This window comes from Alosa alosa, chromosome 4 (genome assembly GCF_017589495.1).
Source record: "Alosa alosa isolate M-15738 ecotype Scorff River chromosome 4, AALO_Geno_1.1, whole genome shotgun sequence".
Classification (NCBI taxonomy): domain Eukaryota; kingdom Metazoa; phylum Chordata; class Actinopteri; order Clupeiformes; family Clupeidae; genus Alosa; species Alosa alosa.
The window spans coordinates 14,832,122-14,852,384 of NC_063192.1; the positions used below are offsets into that span (position 1 = coordinate 14,832,122).

The following is a 20,263-nucleotide window of genomic DNA, read 5'->3' on the forward strand; positions in this document are numbered from 1 at the left end:
GGGGAGGATTGAGCTTCTCCAGTCTGTCGCTCGCAAACAGTGGAGGAAAAGAGGAAGGCTGGGTACTCATCTCAACAGGAGGGTTCACAGATCAGTTCACACACACGCACGCACGCACACACACACACACACACACACACACACACACACACACATATTCACATACAAATATACAGAGAGTTCCAGAAGGCTCATCTGTCCACCGCCCCCTGAAAGGCCATCTGTGACGCACGTCTACAAATCTTCACTCCAGTTTGGAAAAAAATTATTTGGCTACTGTACATTGCACGAGAACCCTTATCAGTCTTCGCATGAAGTAGGATTCAGTTAAAACATCCTCACATTTCTCTCATATATCACAATGCAAAGTTCAAAGAAGATATGGAAAGCTCAAGAGCCTGGGCCTGATTCAGTATAAGCTCGGTATATTGTACAGTATCACTGCAAAAGATATAACAGTCAGAGCCAGATATGAAACTGTTCAGCTCAATGAGATGAAAACGATATGTACAGCTGATCTGCACAATCCACAAGTCATAAGTGATGCTCTGTACGGCTCCGATAAAGCCCTCTGACACTGGCTTTACATATTAATATGATCGATGGGGAGGGATTGTCTAAATCCCATTTATTACAATATGAGGAGGTGCAGATTTAAAATGGAACTGTTATCAGATGGACAAGGAAAGGAAACTGTTTTATTCATACAGCAAAGTTTGGTAGAGGGATAAAGGAGCAAGAAAAGGACATATGAAGGGTTCAGGTGCAAAAGCCTCTAAATGCCACCTACGTCAAAAATTAGATAAAGATGGTGAGTGGATGCTCTCCACACATAGTATACGTTAGTCAAATAATTTAACTTCAAAACCCACTAAATACCACTCTCTTCCTGGTCTGAAATATCGATTTATAGGCAAAAACCTATAGGAGCCTGATTTTAAATGCTCATTTAAAAGAAACGTGGTCAGACGGATTTAGAGGGTTTTGCATCTGAACTCTTCATATAGGAAAAGGTAATGAGCAAAAAAAAAAGGTCAGACAGACAAGAGCCTTAACCTGCCTGTTGTTGTTTTTCTCTCTCTCTTTCTTTTCCTTTTTTAAATCCAGGAAGTGGTAGTGCTGCTCATCATCAACATGTACAGCATTACCTCGTCTAGCCTCCATTTGCAGCATGTCAGTGTCTATATCCAGCATCCTGACGAGGAGCCATCGCTGTTAGAGGTCATCCTCATGGTATTCTCATGGCACTCTCCATGGTGGAGAGACAGAGAGAAGAATCATACAATGAGCAGAGCTAAAAATATCCCCCCAGCAATGCTACGGCATTTAGAAAGCTCCAGTAGAATAACAAGAGGAGTAAAGGATGTTTGAGGGAGATGGTGCTTGGCCCTCGCTCGCCTCGCAGCATCTGTTCATCAGATGTTAACAGTTCATCAGGGACTAAGGGACCAGCACTGGCTGCAAGCGGTTCCAAATTAGCAACAATTAGCAAATCCGTAAATCCCATGTAAACATCAGCGTGAGGTGGTGCTGATATATGGACACAACTGACTGTGGGCCGACAGAATCTTGATATGGAGGGATTGATCCTATTGATTTTGCAAGACCGTCAATACGCACACACGGGACTTGAAATACATTCACAGTTGTCAGTCTTCAAAGTGTCAGTGAAAGAAAGAAAGGGTCTTTATAATAGTTAGTATTTTTGTTGCTGTCACCCCACATGTAAATCACTTCTCACTCAGAGACCAAATGCACTAGCAATATCTCACAACTTGAATGAATTGAATTTGTTTTTGTCATTGCTGTTGAACAACTGCCTCCACCTTATTATGGCAAATATGATTTCTGTCCTGCAGAGCGGCAATCATAAATAATGGATGGTGGAGAGTAGGATGCGGTTGTACCATATTTGTATGGCTTTTAGCCTTGCCCTTCAAGGTAGCCCCGCTCGAAGAGGAAAATGCAACCCAAGCCGACTGTACCCACTTGGCCTGAAGCCCAGCACCAGGCACCAGAAAAGCCTCACCCTCGCTGACAGTCCGAACCAACGAGCTATTTAGGATGAAGGTCAATTTACATATGTTACAGGCAACACGGAAGGTGTGTGTGTGCAGGTGTGTGTGTCTTAGTGTGGGTGTGATGCAAGCTGTTTACCTAATGTATCAATTGCGTCCAATTTGCCTAAAGGCTTGAAACAGGGGCCGGCATGTGCTGTTGGAATGTGTTTTAGTTTTGGCGTGCTTTAGCCAGACAGAGAGAGAGAGGACCCAAAGTCAAACGACTGTGAGCGGACTGCTTGTGTATTCCCGAGGCCATGGAGAAACTTCAGCGCTGGGGGCTTGCCGTCTCTGTTGCGCGGCAAGAGCCAGATGAAGGCTGAGCCGTGCCGAGATGCTGTGACACCTCCCACTCCAGCATCCCATTACTATGGAGATTTTCTGCATCTCTCCTCCGGTATCTCATGCCATCCGCTCACTCGCTCTCTATTTCGGTCTTTTTTTATCTCTTTTGAGCATATTCTCTTTCATATTCTTTTACGTTTCTTTTCCCCTTGCTGTTTGCCTCTGATTTCCATTATCTTTCTCTCTCTCTCCATCCCTCCTCTTGTTGTCTATCTGTTTCCTATACTTCTCTGTCTCTCTCTCTCTCTCTCTGTCTCTCTTCCTATCCCTTCTATAGTAAGTGAAAGCCCCAACCCTTCAGCCTCTGTTTAATGCCATTACAGCTCTCCCTTTTTCCACTCTGCTTGTGGGAGCTGTCCTCTCTGCAGGCTCACTCTCTCCCTCTCTCTCTCTCTCTCTCTCTCTCTCTGTCTCTCTCTCTCTCTCCTTCCTCCAGACCTCCTGCTCTTTCTCTGCATCCCCTGACCTCTGCCTGTCGATAAAAGACAGCTAAACGGCAGGATGGGAATGAACACTGAAGTCATTATCTGAGTGTGGTATCGAGCCAGGAAGCCACTGCACAGCCAAGGGAGGACAAACACCATGGAGTTGGGAGGGAATGAGATGAGAAGGAGAGAGAGAGAGGAGAGAAAGAGGGTGTGAGAGAAGAGAGAAAGAGAAAGGGGGGGGGGTGCTGTGAAGGAGAAATGGAGGAAAACTAGATACTACCATAATGGGTATGGCTGGTGATAACAAGGGCTAAGGTGAAAGGCTAGTAATAATAAGGATAGGGGCATAAGTGCTAGACTGTCAGCTAGCCAGAAGTGAGTGGATGAGGTGGAACAAGGACACAAAAGTGTGCGTGTTTGTGTGTGTGTAAAAGTTACTGTGTGTGCAGGTGACAAATGTGTATGAGTGTGTGTGTCTTTGTTATCTGATGTGTGTGTGTCTATGTGACATGTGTCTGTGTGATGCATATATACATGTGTGAGTATACGTGTGCAGTGTGTGTGTGTGTGTGTGCTTGCACTTGTACAAGTGTGACAGGGGATGCAGAGAAAGGACAGGCAGGTCACTACAACCAGCAGGGGTGTGTGCAGAGCAGACTGACACTCGGGAGGACACTAAAGCAAGCACACGCGCACACACACACACACACACACACACACACACACACACACACACACACACACACACACACACACACACACACTGCCAGAAGAGTCACAGAGCCGGGAGAGGACAGCAGCCGAGGAGCCGAGACAGAGGGCACCACGCCGAAACCATAAGCAAGAGCTTAAACGCCACAACCGGCTGTGCCCTCACCACCCTCTGGGCTAAAAGCCTCAGGGCGATGCCCACTGCTGCTATAGAGCAACAGGGAGAGGGGGAGAGAGAGACAGAGAGAGGGAGGGCAGGAGGATAGCAAAAGAGAGAGAGCGCAAGGGACAGCAAGGAGAGGGTAGCAATGAGAGGAAGAGTGAAGGGGAGAGATAGAGAGAGAGACTGTAGAGGAGAGGAAAGCACAAGAGAGAATTGGATAGAACTTGCTATTTTTGGGGACAGAGTTCCAAGGAGGTTCAAATGTTCTGGAGACTCAAAAGAACCTGCACACAACAGGAGAATTGGAGTTTGTGAACAAGGGAGGGCTCTGGTTTGCAGTTGGGGGCAACACTTTGCTGCTTAAGAAGCCCTTATGTCAAAGCATAAAACACACGTGCATGTGTGTCATAGTACATCACAAGGCACATCAGAGCAGCTGCAAGCACTCTTACATGCATTTTGCCATCTCATCAGCACTTGTTCATTGAATGAATAAGAATATGCTTTACTGATAAAACAATGCCTACCATACCCATAATGACTTGATTTTTTTTTCTTATTTCGGCTATTTCCCTGGCACACATAGGCTTATGTTACTGCAGTGGCCATTATTAGCAGGTGCCTACTTTGAGAGGGAGAGAGGGAGAGCGAAAGAAAGCAGCAGAAGAGAGAGAGATGGGTTAATATGGTGCGGTGAAAATAGAATGGATTAGTCACTAGTGGTTTTGCACAGAGTAAGATGAAGATGATATCCTCATTTGTGATGACTTAGCCAGAGAGGAAAGGGGAGAGCTCTAAGATCTTCATCAACTAGATCTAATGAATTATATGAATCCAAACTGATCTGAAACAGTTTCAAACGGAGACCGTTGTTTTTGTCTCTCAGTGTCTTTTTATAGCACTTCAGCTTGCTGAGGACAGGACAGGGTGAACTACAAGGCACACTTTTCTTAAAATAATCATAAGGAACAGCATTTACTGGGACGCACGCACATACACTGTAAATACATGAAAGTGTGGCCAACTCAGCTCTCCTTCCTCGCAGATTTACAACAGCAAAAAGCTCGGGTCATTAAATTCTGGTGCCATGTGACAGCAGTAATGCACCCACTGTATGGATTTTATGTTAGCATTACCATTAGCCTGAGACACTATATTCATTACGGCTACACTACGTAACGTTGCTTACCACCAGTTCTCATGATTTGCCCCTCGGGTGGAAGTGGGTGACTTATTGGGGAGGACTGAAACTAAAACAAGTCCCCTGCTAGAGTCCCAGTGTTGCACGGCGCTGCTGTCACCTCTGGAGTTGTCTGTTTATTCTCTAAAACCAAACTGAAATATACTCTTTGGGGCCTGAGGGCACAGAAGGCGAAGAAAGAAGAGAAAAATATATGGAAAACAAGAAAGAACAAACAAAGTCAGAAATCAAGATCGAAGCGAGCAACCCTTCCCTTCCCCTTGTTCAGGCCATGATGGAATTCCCAGGCCTCACTGCCACTGGGTTAAACCGCAGGCATTGCAACTTGACTAAGTGCATGCGTACTGTGCTTTGCTGTGCGTATGATCTATACCATGCTACCGAATTGACTCCTACGTCTGTCTCAGCTAAACAACAGCGGCGAACGCCCCTGCGCATGATGTATGGGCAGCAGCAGCGCGCGTCAGCTGCCTCAAATGCCTTTTATTTCACTCGGCGGGAGGCTACTTCAGGGTTTAAATATAGCCACATGCACGCATATGGTGAGCTAATGCTGCTATCGTCTGTCTATATCAGCGGAAGGGGTATTTACAAATGCCGATGCAATGAGCGCAAGTTATCCTGAAGATGCACTCTCTCAAACCCATCAGATGGAGGACGCTTGGTGTGGTTGGACAGTGAAATGGTCGGTATGGCTGTCAAATAGCCCATCCTCTGGCAAGGCACTTTGCTGGCTCTGCTGTGAGTGTGTTTTAATCAGCACCAGGGCATTGTGGAAATATATATATATATATATATATATATATATATATATATAGAGAGAGAGAGAGAGAGAGAGCTGGATGCTTATGCATGTGTACTTGATGGAGTGAAAAAAGAGGTTGGGGTGGGGGTCCTAAGGATCTTGTTGGCCTGCATGATTGAAGATGGAAATTACTTTATATTTTATTCATGAAATGCAATCTGTTCTCATTTTGTCTCACTTTATTTATTTATCATAGCCTTTTAGGTAGGTAAGGTAAGATTGATAAGGTGATGTGTTCAAGTTGAGGACAGTAGAGTGTTACGGGGGAATTGGATAACTTTAAATGAGGTGATTGTAGCTCATAATGAAATTAGTCAATGGCCAAAGGGGGTGTAGGGTTGTGGTGGCATGCATTTGTGTCAAAGACTCACAGATTTTGGACATCAGCCGTACTATGAATGGTCTGACTCTGATATGAAATACTCTAAGCCTGCCTTGAAAGAGATATGTAAGAATTGCTCAGCATTACTTGATTGATGTTGAAATAAGGGCTGGAATATTGCCGGGGAAAGCAATTTAATGTGTAGACTGTGTCCTGTTAGAGTCAAGAACTGTCAGAGGGGGTGAAGATAATTTTCTCTCAAAAGGGGGTTTAAGATTCAATCAAGTCTTCTCATTAAGGCAAATTTATTCTTCGGCAATAAATGAAATTGCAGTAAATTTAATTGTCTGAAAAATGATGTCTTTATTGAAGAAATTGCTAGCTTCTATAATGAGAAGATCAGTAGGAATGAGGAGAGAGATATGATGGAAAGATATGTCAAGACAGAGTAGCACTTAATGATAATAAGATATAACACATACAAATAAATAACACTTAGAGCAAATTAAATGAGGAGTGAAAGGTCGTTTACATGATGCGCAGTGTGAATTACTGTGCACCCCTGCCCCACAATATGACACACGTATAAAATTCTACAGTAGTACCCTCTACTTCCATATCTCCTGCCCAGAGTTGGCCACATTTTCCAGTAAAACGCTATAAAATATATGTGTTTGGGACATGGATCCAGTGTCATGCCGAGAACAAACAGTCTCACGACTCTTCATAAAGCCTGTGTAATATTTTGCAATTACTTATTGATGGGCTGTGCATCAAATTTTCAGGAGAGGGGATTGGGATTTCATGTTCCTCTTCCAGTTCTTGATAGTCAATTGTTTACACCACCTGCCCCCTTTGTCCCTCGGCAATCACAGTAAAATATTCCACCAGCAGCTCAGCAGCACTCTCCAGCTCAGTCTATGAACACAGCTTTGCACCTCAGCGCACCGGTCTGTTGTATTTTCACTAGGATTTTGAAAACACTGCAATGTGGAAAGATTAAATAATTGTTGTTAGGGGAGAGGGGGTCATTTAATTACCTTATTATTATCCCAGATATAGACTCAAATTGTTGCTAGGATGCATAGTAAGCCAGATGCTCTCATCTATTTCTGAAGGCTGTATGTGTATCTTTTCATTTTATCATTCTACAGTATGTTCTATGGTTGGAGTCCTGTGTAAGATAACTAATAGCTTGCTTAACGAACACACACTTATAAAAGAGCGGGCTTCGAGCGCCAATACTGTATGTCATAAACTGGAAAAAGCCCTCATCACCAGCTTGCACATAAATCAGAAGGGTACAGTCTGGACACTGTGTTGGAGTATTGAGCACTCAGTATTTCTCCTGCCTGCATGCTACACTGCCCCCCCACACATCCCACACCCCTCCACCACCACACCCACCCACTCCCTCCCTCTTCAGTGCTTCAGTGTTTATGCTTCAGTGGTTTGAATTAAACTGCTATCACTGCCGAGGCCCATCCAGGCTAGCTGTCCCTTTTGTGTAGCGGCAGGAAATGGAGGTGGCGCAACAACCAAGCCATCTTGAATGATTATTGCCAGAAATGACAGCAGCTGTACATAAAATGCTCCTGCATATTGTGCATTAGGATGGTAATGACCGAAAATCAGGAGCATGCCACAAATGACCATGTACTGCTGCTTGTAGAGGAATATCCTGAACCTGCTAAATACTTCGATAATTGGAGGGTAAACATAAATTTGCAATTTGTATGTTTTTTTTTATTTACTTTTTCAAAAAACAACCTTCTCTATTCCTGACGTGAGGACACTGATTCTGCTCATCAACCTGGGTGAATTCCTGAAAGGCCAATATATTTAACACACTCTGTTTAAATGTGTCTCCCTCTCTCGAAACAGACTGCATCTATTCCCCTGGCAGGGTGTGTGTCAGGCCAAAGGAGTGAAAACTCATGAAAAAAGAGCCATTTCCTCTTGAAAGCAAAGTTTAACATTTTTCTTTTCTAGGTTTTTCCTCCAGAGCTCCAAAACACTGCATGAATTATGATGGTAAAACTCCTTCATCAAATAGAGTTGAAGCATAGACATTGCTTGGTTGGTCACTGGCCCAACGAATGAGGTCTCTACTCTGTTACTGTATCGTACAATGAACTGCAACTCCAGAGAATAAAAATGTCAATAGACAAGAAAATACGTCACCTATTACTTAATCCAGGCGCAATTCCCTAGCCTTTCGAATGACAATCTGGGTGTGCAGTAGTGATCAGCTAGATTCTATATCCCATGGGGTCCTGGAGTGGACATAACCTCTAAAATTAGAGGGTCTGCATCATATTCTGTTTCTTCCGTTTTCAAAGTGACATTGAGTTGCTTTCCCCTCCAGAAACAGACCCGTTTTTGTCGGGCCATAAATCACAGGAACAATGCCGTTTCCAGGGTGATTCGACATCCGAGGAAGAGCGAGAGGCACGGTGTGGGCTGGACGGTCCGATCAGTGATCTCTCAATAAATCACCCATTTTTCTTTTTTTTTTTTTTCTGACCCATTCTAAGGCAGGAAGAATTGTGACATGTGGTGGAAATAAGAGAAGAGCCATAAATGAAATATCACTGTCACTAGACACAGTGAAGATGGCAGCTGATGTTCATCTCTGTGGCTAAAAAACCTCACCGAACACTTCCCGGGCATACAAAAACAACAAAAAACCCACATCAGGACACGCTAAGAGTACTTAAGGAAAAAAAAATAACAAAACAAAACAAAGTGGCGAAGGTAGAGGTAATATACAGTACATCAACAGGGGCATTTCTTTGCCGATAAAGCTCTCCTACTGTGAGTCTGTAAGACAAAAGCATTTGAAAAAAACTCTCTTTCTTCTCCTCTGCGGTGGAGAGTGTCAGTGGGTGGTAGTGGAGGAGACTCGAGAGAAGAGGGATCAGGTTTTTAAACGGATGTTGAAACCATGATCCCATTGCCATAGTGATGCAGATGAGCAGAGGAAGAGGAGGAGAAGGAGGAGGAAGAGAAGGAGGGGGAGCAGAAGATAATGGAGCCAGGGAAGCATGGGACCATGTCCTAATGTCTCTCTCTTTCTCTCTATTCAGGGAGCTGGGAGTCTCGTGATGGTCTAATATTGAACGCACGAGAGGCGGTATGCAGGGCGTCTCCTGAGGAGCATGCCTCCATGGCTGCCTCAGGCAGACAGGTGGTCAGTGCAGAGACTCAGGGCCCCATCGATTGGAAGTCACATTCTGTCTTTATTTTAATGGGCTATGAGTAAGCGTGTGTTTGTGTGTGTCAGTGTGTGTTTATGTGAGTGTGTGTGTCTGTCTGCGTGTGCGTGTCAGTGTGCGTTTGTGTGTGTGTGTGTGTGTTTGTGTATGGGGTCAGTGCAGAGGCACAGGATATCAGACCCAGACCTGGCTGTCTGCCCTTTTCATAGGGATGACTGTGCTGAAAGTTTTCTTCTCTTTCAATGGCTATAAACCTTCCCTATCCACAGGAATCCAGCCAAAATAGGGTTTAAATGCACCACAAGTCTGTATTGCCATCTTGCACTGCTTACGTAATTCACACATGTCCATACATCATTCTAATGGCTCCATCTTTCCTATCTTTTATGCTCTAACAGTACAGCTGTATTACTGAAATATAGCAACGGCCCAAGTCAGTGGCGTTCCAAGCAAGGCTTCCAAGTCAGGCCACTTATAAACTCATAACACCACTGAAAGAATACGAAGAGGATAAAAGATTATTGCGAGAAGGCCCTGGTGGATTATGAGTTTCCTGTCACTCCACCCCCCCCACTGTGGGGTGAAGACACGTCGGGCTTAAGTTGCTGGCGCGGTGGCATGTCTGCCCGTTACCGTCCCGCCGGGAGAGGTGTGGGCACCGCAGAGAGAGGGGGGCTGGAGTTCGGTGCGGAGAGAAACACACACCAGCTTTGTCATCTCCGCCATGTGCGCGCGCACCTCAGCCGGCAAAATAGGTCAGGTCCAGCGCGCAGACGGGCCACAGCGAGGGGCCGTCCGACGGAGCAGAGCCGCCCAATTATTTTTAGACGGAACAAAAAAAGTCACCGCGGCTGAGCAGCAGCCACCAAGTGTGCCAGGTACAACAGAGCGAGAGTGGAACAATTAATGCCAGAGTGCCACATCAAGCACTCGCTCTCGCACTCTCTCTCTAGCTCGTTCTCACTCTCTCTCTCTCTCTGTCATTCCCTGACCAGCTCCTGGGTCATTTCCTCTCGCTAGGTCGTTTGAAAGTTCACCACTTTGAATGAGTGAACCATGAAAAGATGGTGTTAGCGTACCTGAATGATGCTTCAAAAGAGCTCAGCCCTGTCATTCACTACCTTTGAATAAACACAGAAGGACCTTCTGACATGTGGGTAGAAGCTGCTTGTTTACTTACTCTTAGGAGAGGCTTGTGGGCTGTGATAGGACAAGGCAATAGCCCCAGGTTAACTGCAGCACATGGCTTGCTTTTATTCCCCTATCAGTTCCATCTCGCTGAGCCTAGGGACCTACAGTACATGCCTGCTACATGTGTCCAATGGGCTGTTACACTCCAGGAGCTAAGTGCAGTAGAACCTCTGTACTACTCTGGAAGGTTTTAATGTGATGTAATGTTTGAATGTGTTTAATGTTTAAGTACATGATCTTTATGTATTTGGACAGGTGTTTACATCCTTTGATGTGGTAGTGCAAACTGATTTGGAGCTCTACGCTAAATGGAAATGCCACTACAACACACAGTACTGTATAACATGTATACCAGTAGCAAGGTTGCGGTGACACATCCATCTGTTTTGGTCAAGCAACATTCTGAAAACCTTCACAGGTCAACAAATCCAGTTACTGTAGAAAATGCCCACTGTCTGCTTTTCTTTAAAGATTATGGATTGTCGGTTATTGTCCGGCAGCGGCATACAGTACAGTGTGCTGGGCAGCACAAGCATGAATTACAACCGTGCTGTTTTGTGCACTTGTATACAAATGGACTTTAAAGTGTCTAGGTGAAAAATGGGCCAACACTCGATCTGACAAACACCGTATTTTTAAAATGGTGCAATTTATAGTGTGTTCCTGCCTAGTGCATGGTGTGTCATCTCTTAGGTGAATTCCCATCTTTAACTTACATGCATGGAATGCATCAAGATGTGATATGTGTGACAGAACTGGATGAAACACAGAGATAGGGTAAATAAAAACAATATGGGGTCATTTTGGGGTGCTTAAAAAAGTGAGACAGATTTATGGTGTGAATTATATTCACATATACTGTAGGAAGAAGATGAAGTGATTGGTTGAATAGTGTGGTTTAGTGGAGAGGTGGAGTGTTTTGGTCTGTATTTACATAACATAGAGGAGAAACAGGTGAAGCAGCAACAACTACAAACATTAGTCAAGAAGAAAACACAAGGTAGGTTCCAAAGCATGGCAAAAGAACCTGGTCTATCTGTTTTGATTATATGCGTTATGTACAGTGACATAAACACTCTTCATGACTAGACCAGTATCTCAGACCTCACGCCTGAAAAATACTTTTATGATCTATGATTATAGGCGAAGGCCAACTGAAATGTCTTCATAGAGTGGGGCATTACGCTTTCATTAGTAAGGGCAATACTCTGACATCCATAAACAAAGATAATGACAGCGATAAAAATCAATCTCTGGCACTTTCCAGGGAGCCAAGTCCGTGACCCCTGAGGCTACATGCAGTCAGATCTCTGCCGCAAGGCTCTCTCTATGGTCAGCAAGTGCTTCTTGGGGTCTCCGACGGCCATTTACATAGCTAAGTGTGTGAGGAGGAGCCTCTCAACACTCAGTCAAAACATGTTTTATTTTTTATTCTCCTAAAGTCCATCAAATTGTTTTATAAGAGTCAGGTCTAATTTTTTTGAATGTACGCAGCACTATCATGTCTGGTTTAGCCAGTTCCATAGATTATGGTGGAAACTAATTGTCGCAGCATACTATAAGTTCCATGAACAGAGCGCTTTAATTACGTGCCTGTGTAGCCTGCCTGCATGTGTAATCACAGGGGCCTTTTTTGGTGTTCTCTATTCTTCGTCATCTAAAGGAGACTGCAGCAGGTTCCTCCTACTTATTTTAATAGATGTTATTGCCAGTGTCCCCTCCATGGCATCCTTCCAACAACAGGTGAGGAAGCTGCCCTGCTAACAAAGTGCCCTGATGGCAACGAGCGGGGGCGATTTCAGGCGTTAAATAACTCAACAATGCGCCAGGGCTGAATTGGCACCCACACACACACACACACACACACACACACACACACACACACACACACAACCACACACACAGATTTACTATGGAACGGATGCGCGAGGGCAACGGGTCTTCTCTAACCCCAAAGCAACGGATGCCGTTCAAATGAGATAATCAGATTGTGTCAGTGACATTTGTGCTTAGGGCTGTTGTTATGAAGTCCCCTGAGCCTTGTACTGTATTGTTCAAGGACAGACAAGTGTGTTTTTTACCCCCCCCCCCTTCCCCAAGATTCTTACATAATCCTCCAGATGGTTAGTGACAGGCGATCACTACTCCTGAGAGGAGCAAATGATGCAATAGAAGCAAAGCGATTTGTTGTCTAGAGAAAAAAAAGATTTTCAAGCATTCTTGTTAACTCCAATGGCCCCCAAACACACACACACACACACACACACACACACACACACACACACCACCATCACACACCTCATAAAAGCCCTCGCTAACTTGCTCGGCCAGTTATCTGGGAATAGGCCAAGGTCAGGGAGTAGCAGGGAAAAAAAGGTAGATATTAAGTCCCATTAATGAGAGCTCTAGTCAGTTGCCGCCAGAGACGAGGTCAAGTAATTGCAAATAGAATCTTGCACTCATTGAGCGGAGTCTCTGGTGAGCCTTCGGCGGCTCTGCTTTGATCAGCATACATTACTCGCAATCTTTTTGCACACTAAGCCTAAAGCGGCACGTTTAACAAGCCATCATCGAAGAGACCGTCGCTCTTCAGCCGACGAGACTGCTAAACCATTAGTGCATTTAGTCGCTCCTGGTCAGCACAAAACGTGGAAAGAAATATATGTATTATAATATGTGTTCATTCATTAGAATCATTCATTCATCACAGAGGCATGGAAACAACATGGGATTACTCTGTCAAGTTATCTTTTTTATCTAGCCAAACTTATGTAAATGGCAATTGAAATACACATAATAGAATTGTGTAATAACGTTTTTCTACACGATTCACCTATCTGCATGTAAGCCATCATGAATGGAATGCATGCAGTATTGGATTAGTCTTGTAAGCAAAATATGTTCTTTCTCTTCTCTTTCTCACTCTTCCTCTTCCTCTCTCTCACCCTTTCTGCGTATATTTCCCTACACCACAGCACCACCAGAAGCTTTGCATTTCATAATTTGCTCCTCATAATTATTTCCCTTTTCTCTTCTTCGGAGGTGGCCCTGAATTCCTGCTGACAGAAGAGCTGAGGATAATGAGGTTCTTCGCAACTCTTTGTGGGACTACAAGTACTTTTGGAGGGGATCGGATGTTTTAACTGATGGCCCCACTGCTAACATCATCATTACGCCTGGGCCCAAAACGCTGTGTGCCAAAACCCTCCAGCTGTGAAGAAATGAGAGTTATCATTTTAAATCCATTTTTTTACACGTTTTGAACTTTTCCTAGGGCGCCCCTGCAGTTATTACTAGAAAGGGTGATTATACCAACAATGTCACCAGTTTGGCAAGACAAAGACTCTCATCCTCATCCTGTTACCTTTGCACATTAAAAATGTCACCATCCCTTGGCCAACTCTTAACAACTTGATTGAATGACCGTCCTCCATAATTTCACAGAGAAGAATGCGGTCGGAATATGAATATATGCCATGAACACTGGATTTGTTTAATTTCATGGTTTGAAATGCTGACACAACTTCAATAACTCATCCAACTCATGCACCTAAATCCATGACCATGAGATGACATTTCATAAAAAAAAATGCTTTGAAATTCCACCTTGTCATTTACCTCACTATTTCACCCAAGAGGAGCTTACTGTGGTTATGCTCTGTGCGTTTCAAAAAGCGCTTGTTCACTGGCATTGCTTGTCAAAGCTATCCATCTGTACACATGTATCCAAAAGATGTGCTCTGCTTCTTACTGCCTTAGTTTTCCCTAGATGATTTATAGCAGAGTGACCGCAGAATAAGGGATTTGGGGACAGCATTCATGTTTTCACATAGTGTTTGTTGCGAGGATGATGTCATTACATCTTGGAATGTCCCAGGCCTGTGCAGCAGTCTCCATTTATCTTTGCCTTATGAGAGGTGCTTACACAAACCATGTGATTTTTTTTGTCTAAAACAGATACTAATGTTAAAATTAAGCTCTCAGCATTTTCATACTATGCAGGAATATTAAGATAAATGTTACTATGTTCTTCTATTTACATAATGTACAACCAGATTAAGCTCTTCAGAAAAAATAGATTGCTGTTATTAACATTAATGGGAATTTGATATTTAAGCCAAGCCAATTTGTCATGAGACTTTGACAGCCATGCACAGTGGTATATCAGTATTGTCTCTGTTTATGGATGATCAAAACTGCTGTTGTACATAAATATGCTATAACTGATGAAATACCGTAGCTCCTATTTTGTGACAACAGCACAATATGACCATAATTCTTGCCCTCATGAATCAAAGAAAAAACACTAGCTATTATACTCCATAGCCTCATAACCCCTGTATACAAATGGATGCATATAGCGTGTTTGCTGAAATAATACATCAAGCAACAGTGAAGTGGAAACCAATTACAGTTATTTTATAACCCCACTCTGTTCTCTCTCCATCTCCTACTGGATATCAAAAGAAACATCAAGGTGCTCAACATCTAAGCTATATATACATTATATAAACAGTAAGACTAAGAGCTCCCTCTGTTTACCCCATCTCTCAGCACAGCCATTGTTTCCTCTGGACTCTGAACCAGGCTCCACCTTAATCAATCAAATAGAGAGCCATCATGCTGTATCAGTAAAACATGAATTCCTGGCTCAGTTGGACACAGCTCATTTTTCCCCTCCCCTCCCCTCCCCTCTCCTCTCCTCCCCATGCCATGAGGCTGCAAGATGGCCGTGCTTCAGTGGACCCAACGGACGTGTCTTATGACGAGTCATACTCTCAGTGTTGCCTCGGCAGTGGAGCTTGCCGTGGAAGTTCCACACTCACAGCAGTGGCATCCAGAGGCGTCTGTCACGATTCGTGGCAGCACGACAAATTAAAACTCCCACGTTTCTTCTTAATTTCAAGACCGGGCGCATGCTCATTTAATTCGCCTCGCTTCAAGACTTCAGATCCAACCCAAGAAAATGAGTAGGTTGTTACATTTGCATGTATGTGTTTGTGCTGTCGGACATGCACATGCATCTCCTTGAGCCCTTCTTCGCTATGCCTAAAATAATATCGACTCAAACCCCAAGATACAGTACAACCATACCAAGGTCAGATCCCCAATACACAGAGTAGATAAAGAAGGAAAAGGAGAGCTTTCTGTGGAAGGCATGCATTTAGACACTGGACACATACTGATTTGTGTTTAATGGACTGGGGGATTGCTATCTTCTAAAAACAAGCGGGATGATTCAGGAGATAATGAGCAGGGCGAAGTCTGAGAAACTAGACAGACCTCTGTGTTTGTCTCTGTGTGGCTGCACTGAGCGTGCTCGGCAGACGCCCACAGTCATCCTGCCGACCAAACCTTGTTATAGGAATGCCCATTATGGGCTTCTCTTTACGACCCCACTATAGCATGCTGCTGGACTGGCATCTAAACATTTTTAATTGGCTTTGGGATAATGGAGGTCATTTTTATGGCAGTTGTGCAGTTTGTTATCATGGTTCTCTCTTTCCGTTTAGCTCATCTTCCATCTTCCTTGCTTTGTAGCTTTGAGTATTCAACTATGACTTGAGTCCTGAAACCTGAATCCTGAAACCTAATTTTTAGAGTTTTTGTACTGCTCTATTGTTGTGGTTTACCTGAAACTGAAAACTGACACGAAATACCGACTCACATTCTCGTACTGTACTCATCTGCATTCATAGGAATTATGTGCAGTGAGAGTGCCGGCACCTGTTCTGCACTGTTCTTCTCATGTTCACTACACCATCACCCAGAATGCCATTAGGAGTGCAATTACGCACCCACTGAGTGTAAACCATAAATGGCTCTGAGGTGTGAGCACAGTGGAACCGTGGGCAGAACGTGTGACAAATGCAAAAACCGCTCAGTCAGACTACAACCATTTAAGTGGCTAATGTTCATAAAAGAATGTACATAACACTCAATCTCACATAAAAGCGAATGTGTCTGACATTATTACATTAGGAGCACAGATTTAGCTGAGCTAAAGCAAAAGCCTGTGACCAAGAGAAGCTTCACGATCCATTAACAGTCAAAACAGAGAAGAGATGGTGGCTGACTTACCCTAGAGTCGTCATGGTAACGATGGTGTACCAGAAGGCTGCTGGGATGCTGGTGAAATTGGTGCCCTTGGTGCCTTTCTCGGCGTAGAACATGACGGTGGCGAAGATGATGATGGCCATGGTGAGGGAGAAGAGGAGGAAGCCCAGCTCCGAGGCGCAGCTCTTCAGCGTGTAGCCCAGGATCCGCAGGCCCTGCGAGTGGCGCGAGAACTTGAAGATGCGGAAGACGCGGAAGACGCGCAGCGTGACGAAGGCGCCGCTCACGTCCTCGTTCTCCGGCATGATCAGCCCGATGTAGTAGGGCATGATGGCCACCACGTCGATGACGCTCATCACTGAGCGCATGAACTTGCAGCGGCTCGGTGCGGCGAACAGCCGCATCAGGTACTCGAAGGTGAAGATTAGCACGCAGGCTGTGTCCATACAAAAGAAGGCCAGGGAGTACTTTTCACCGCACGGCAGGTCCTTTACCGTGCCCTTAATTGGCCGGCAGGGGACCGTCTCCACCACGTTGGCTATGACAGACACGGCGATGAAGAAACCTGTGACGTAGTAGAAAACCAGAGCCATGGTGCTTGTGTGGGGGTTCTCGAAGGCCCGCCACAGCCTCTCACGAGAGGTGCTGTTCGGGGGCAGCGGAGCGTCTCCCCCTTCCCCCGCCTCATTGTCCTCCGCCAAGCGCTCCTGGTTCTCCTTCTTGCGATCACGGTACTCTTCCATGCAGCAGTCCCCGATAATCTCAGGCACGATGCCGTAAAAGGCCAACTCCTCGTCGAAGGCCTGAATGCACTCGTGGCGTGGGTAGTGCAGCTTGCCTGTTCGGTAAAAGTTAAGTACATGGCGAAACATTTCAGGGTCCCTGTCGAAGAAATATTCCTGAGTGTCCTCATTGTAGAAGAATTCCTTCTCCGAACTGCCTAGCAGAGTGTCGGGATATCGGTCGAGCGTGTTTTTCCACGTCTGGAAGCGGAGTCCGCTAACGTTTACAAAAAGGATTTCGTCGCTGCGGCTCTTTTTGTCTATGGGAGGCTTGGGCATGGTCTTCTTTGCCAAGGGCAGCCAGCCCACCGCTGCTGCCCGGGCAAAGGGGAGCCATGTTGCCACTCCAGCGGCCATTTTTGCTTAGCAATTTGTAGCTTGTTATAGACACGGACAGATAAAGGGAAACAGTGGCGGGGGGCCCTGAGGGGTTGTTTGTGAACCTTTTCGGATCAGGAGGAAAAGGAATGGTACTTCCACAATAATCATTCGAACAGCTGGCTTCCGAACAACAGGCTTTGCTAGTGTTTTTTTTTCTTTTTTTTTTTTTTGAGCGCCGTCTCAGTGTCCCAGTCCACTCATTTTACCTGAGAATGGACATTTGTAGCAAGAGAAGAGAGTGTGAGGAGCAGGGGTCTGAGTTTCCATCGTCGAAGAAAAAGGTCATGGGCAAACAACTGGAGAACAAGTTCAAAAGTCAAGCCATTAGCTTTTCAAGAAAAAAAAAAATCTAAGATGACCACAAAAAGAAAATAAAAACATGTATCCAACAATGGACCTGTACAAAACCTGTACCTGTACCTGTCACTGTATCATTAATGTATGTCCTCTTAGTGGCGCTCACAGAAGCTTTCCAGACATGGCGTTAATGCGTCTGGCCCTCACTGACTGGCTCCCCTCTCGGAAGACAGATTTGTTGCTGCTCTGTGGTGTTTCAAATACTTATTATATTGTGTTGATGCTCTCAAAAGTTGCAGGATAGACACATTTTTCCTTCTTTTGCTTCTCCTCCTCGTGCTTTCACTCTCTCTCTCACTTGCTCTCTCTCTTTCCTCGCTCCCCTCCCTCTAAGCACAGCTCTCCAGCTTTGATTATGAGTGTCTGATATACTCTCTTCCTCTCTTTGACTGGAGCGTTAGCACTTAGTCCAGTCTGTCGCGTCTACTCAGTTTCAGGCTTTTCTAATAGGGGCTTGCGAATGGTGCACTTTCGGGCCGTAGGTCCTCCTGCATTCCTTGTATGGTCATCTCTTTACAAACCTGTCAAAACAGACAACACAGGGAACTTAGATGCTCTGCAGCAGTAGCAGCGCACTTGAAGGTCTATCTGAGCCACTCAGACTGCGTAAGAGTGGGAGGCATTAAGAAATACAGAAATTCCATTGCCTGCTCGTCTGACTGTTTTAGAAGCACATTGTGTGTATGGAATGAAAGAGTGCCATATGCAAAGGCAGACAGAGCACCTTTTGAGTGACACTTTCTCTTTAATACAAGGAAAACTGCCAGGGATATGATCCAAGGTTATGTACACAAAATGTGTATAATTTAACACCACTGGCACATTTCTTTAAATTGCATTTTCAGAGCCTGTTCTACCAAACATTCATCAACAGTAGAGAGCATGTTTGATGCTCATCGACACAATCTGTAAACCTCCAACAAATTTACTCACAGCAAAATGTGAAAGTGCTCCATGTGAACAAAAATTGTACACAGTACACGGGCTGTATGTCAACCATCAAGCAAATCAAACAGAGAAATTAATTTATGTCTGGTTCGCACAACAGATCTCTGTATATCTGCCCTGTTGCTCTCCAATAAACAGGACAGGCTACATGTAGATGGTGCGTTCACCAGAACATCCCACGGAGGTTCAGTCAATGGAAGTCCATGCACATGCAGTAAGGCTACTGGTGCAGTCTACATCACAACTCGTATCTGTGACAACAAGTCCCAACACCGAGAATACTGAACATGAACAAAAGGCAGGTGACCCAGCCCAGACGCATAGCAACTGTGCAAGGACACAACATGCATTCCAGATCAGATAATCAATACTACATTATCCACTACTTCCTGCTCCAGAGGACAATAACATTATTTTCAAACTGCACACCACAAATTAAAACAAAGAGCATAACCACAGACTAACCTGTCGTTAACAAAGTTTTGTTCCCACAGCAGAGGCACAGCATGCATTGTATGTCCCACACTGTCTTCTTGTGATTTCAAGGTGTAGGCTAACTCCACTAAATTATATTTCCACTTCAGACCAAACCTCCTCTAAATTCTTCATGTTGTATCATGAAAGAGGTTAAGACAGCTCTTTCACTCAAATCCCTAGAAATAAACCCTGACAAATTCAAATCAAGACCAGTCCACCAAGTGAACAAATCAGCAAATGCACACAACAAGCTGGCAGTCTTTAAAGAGTACTCTAAAAGCAATGAACTTGTGAATGTGAGACATTCTCAGTACACTTTGGCTTCACTTGAACGCTCTAACGCTCCATTTATGTCTTGATAAAATATGAGTTACCTTCCATCCTAGCTGGAGGAGACGAGGGCGTAGGGTCCGGTGTGCCGCGGGGAGAGGGAAGGGTAAAAAATGAGCGCCCGGTGAACAGGTATGCAGGAGCCCCTCTGCTGCAGTCCAACCATATCGGATACAGGATAGTACAGGAGTGATTGTAATGCTTAGTCCTGGCAGCTCTCCACTCTCTCTCTCCCTCTCTCTCTCACTCTCTCTCTGTTTCTCTCTCTCTCCTCCTCCTCCTCCTCCTGTTCTGTGCCTGCGCTCGCTCTCCCTCTCTCTCCCTCTCATTTGCTTGCTCAACCCACCACCCTTTTCTCTCTCTCTCTCTCTCTCCCTCTCTCTCTCTCTTGCACTCTCTCTCACTCTGTCTCTTTCTGTCTCTCATAAATGCACAATAGTGCTTAAGATCTCTCAACAATGCATTACATCCTACATTAGCCTGGAAT

The 20,263-nt window shown here is 44.8% G+C and overlaps 1 protein-coding gene across 3 annotated transcripts in view; it reads right to left on the reverse strand.

Annotated features, from left to right (window-relative positions):
• Positions 1–20,021, reverse strand: part of kcnd1 (potassium voltage-gated channel, Shal-related subfamily, member 1) — a 39,885-nt gene extending 19,864 nt beyond the window's left edge. For 2 of the 3 annotated variants that reach the window (XM_048242221.1, XM_048242223.1), the window contains exons 1-2: positions 19,821–20,021; positions 16,526–18,542 (exon numbers count right to left, since the gene is read on the reverse strand). In XM_048242221.1, coding sequence (XP_048098178.1) covers positions 16,526–17,640 — 1,115 coding nt within the window. In that variant the 5' untranslated portion in view covers positions 17,641–18,542; positions 19,821–20,021. The remainder of the gene's footprint in view (positions 1–16,525; positions 18,543–19,820) is intronic. The other variant, XM_048242222.1, reaches the window with a different exon arrangement.
• Between the last annotated feature and the right edge of the window lie 242 nt (positions 20,022–20,263).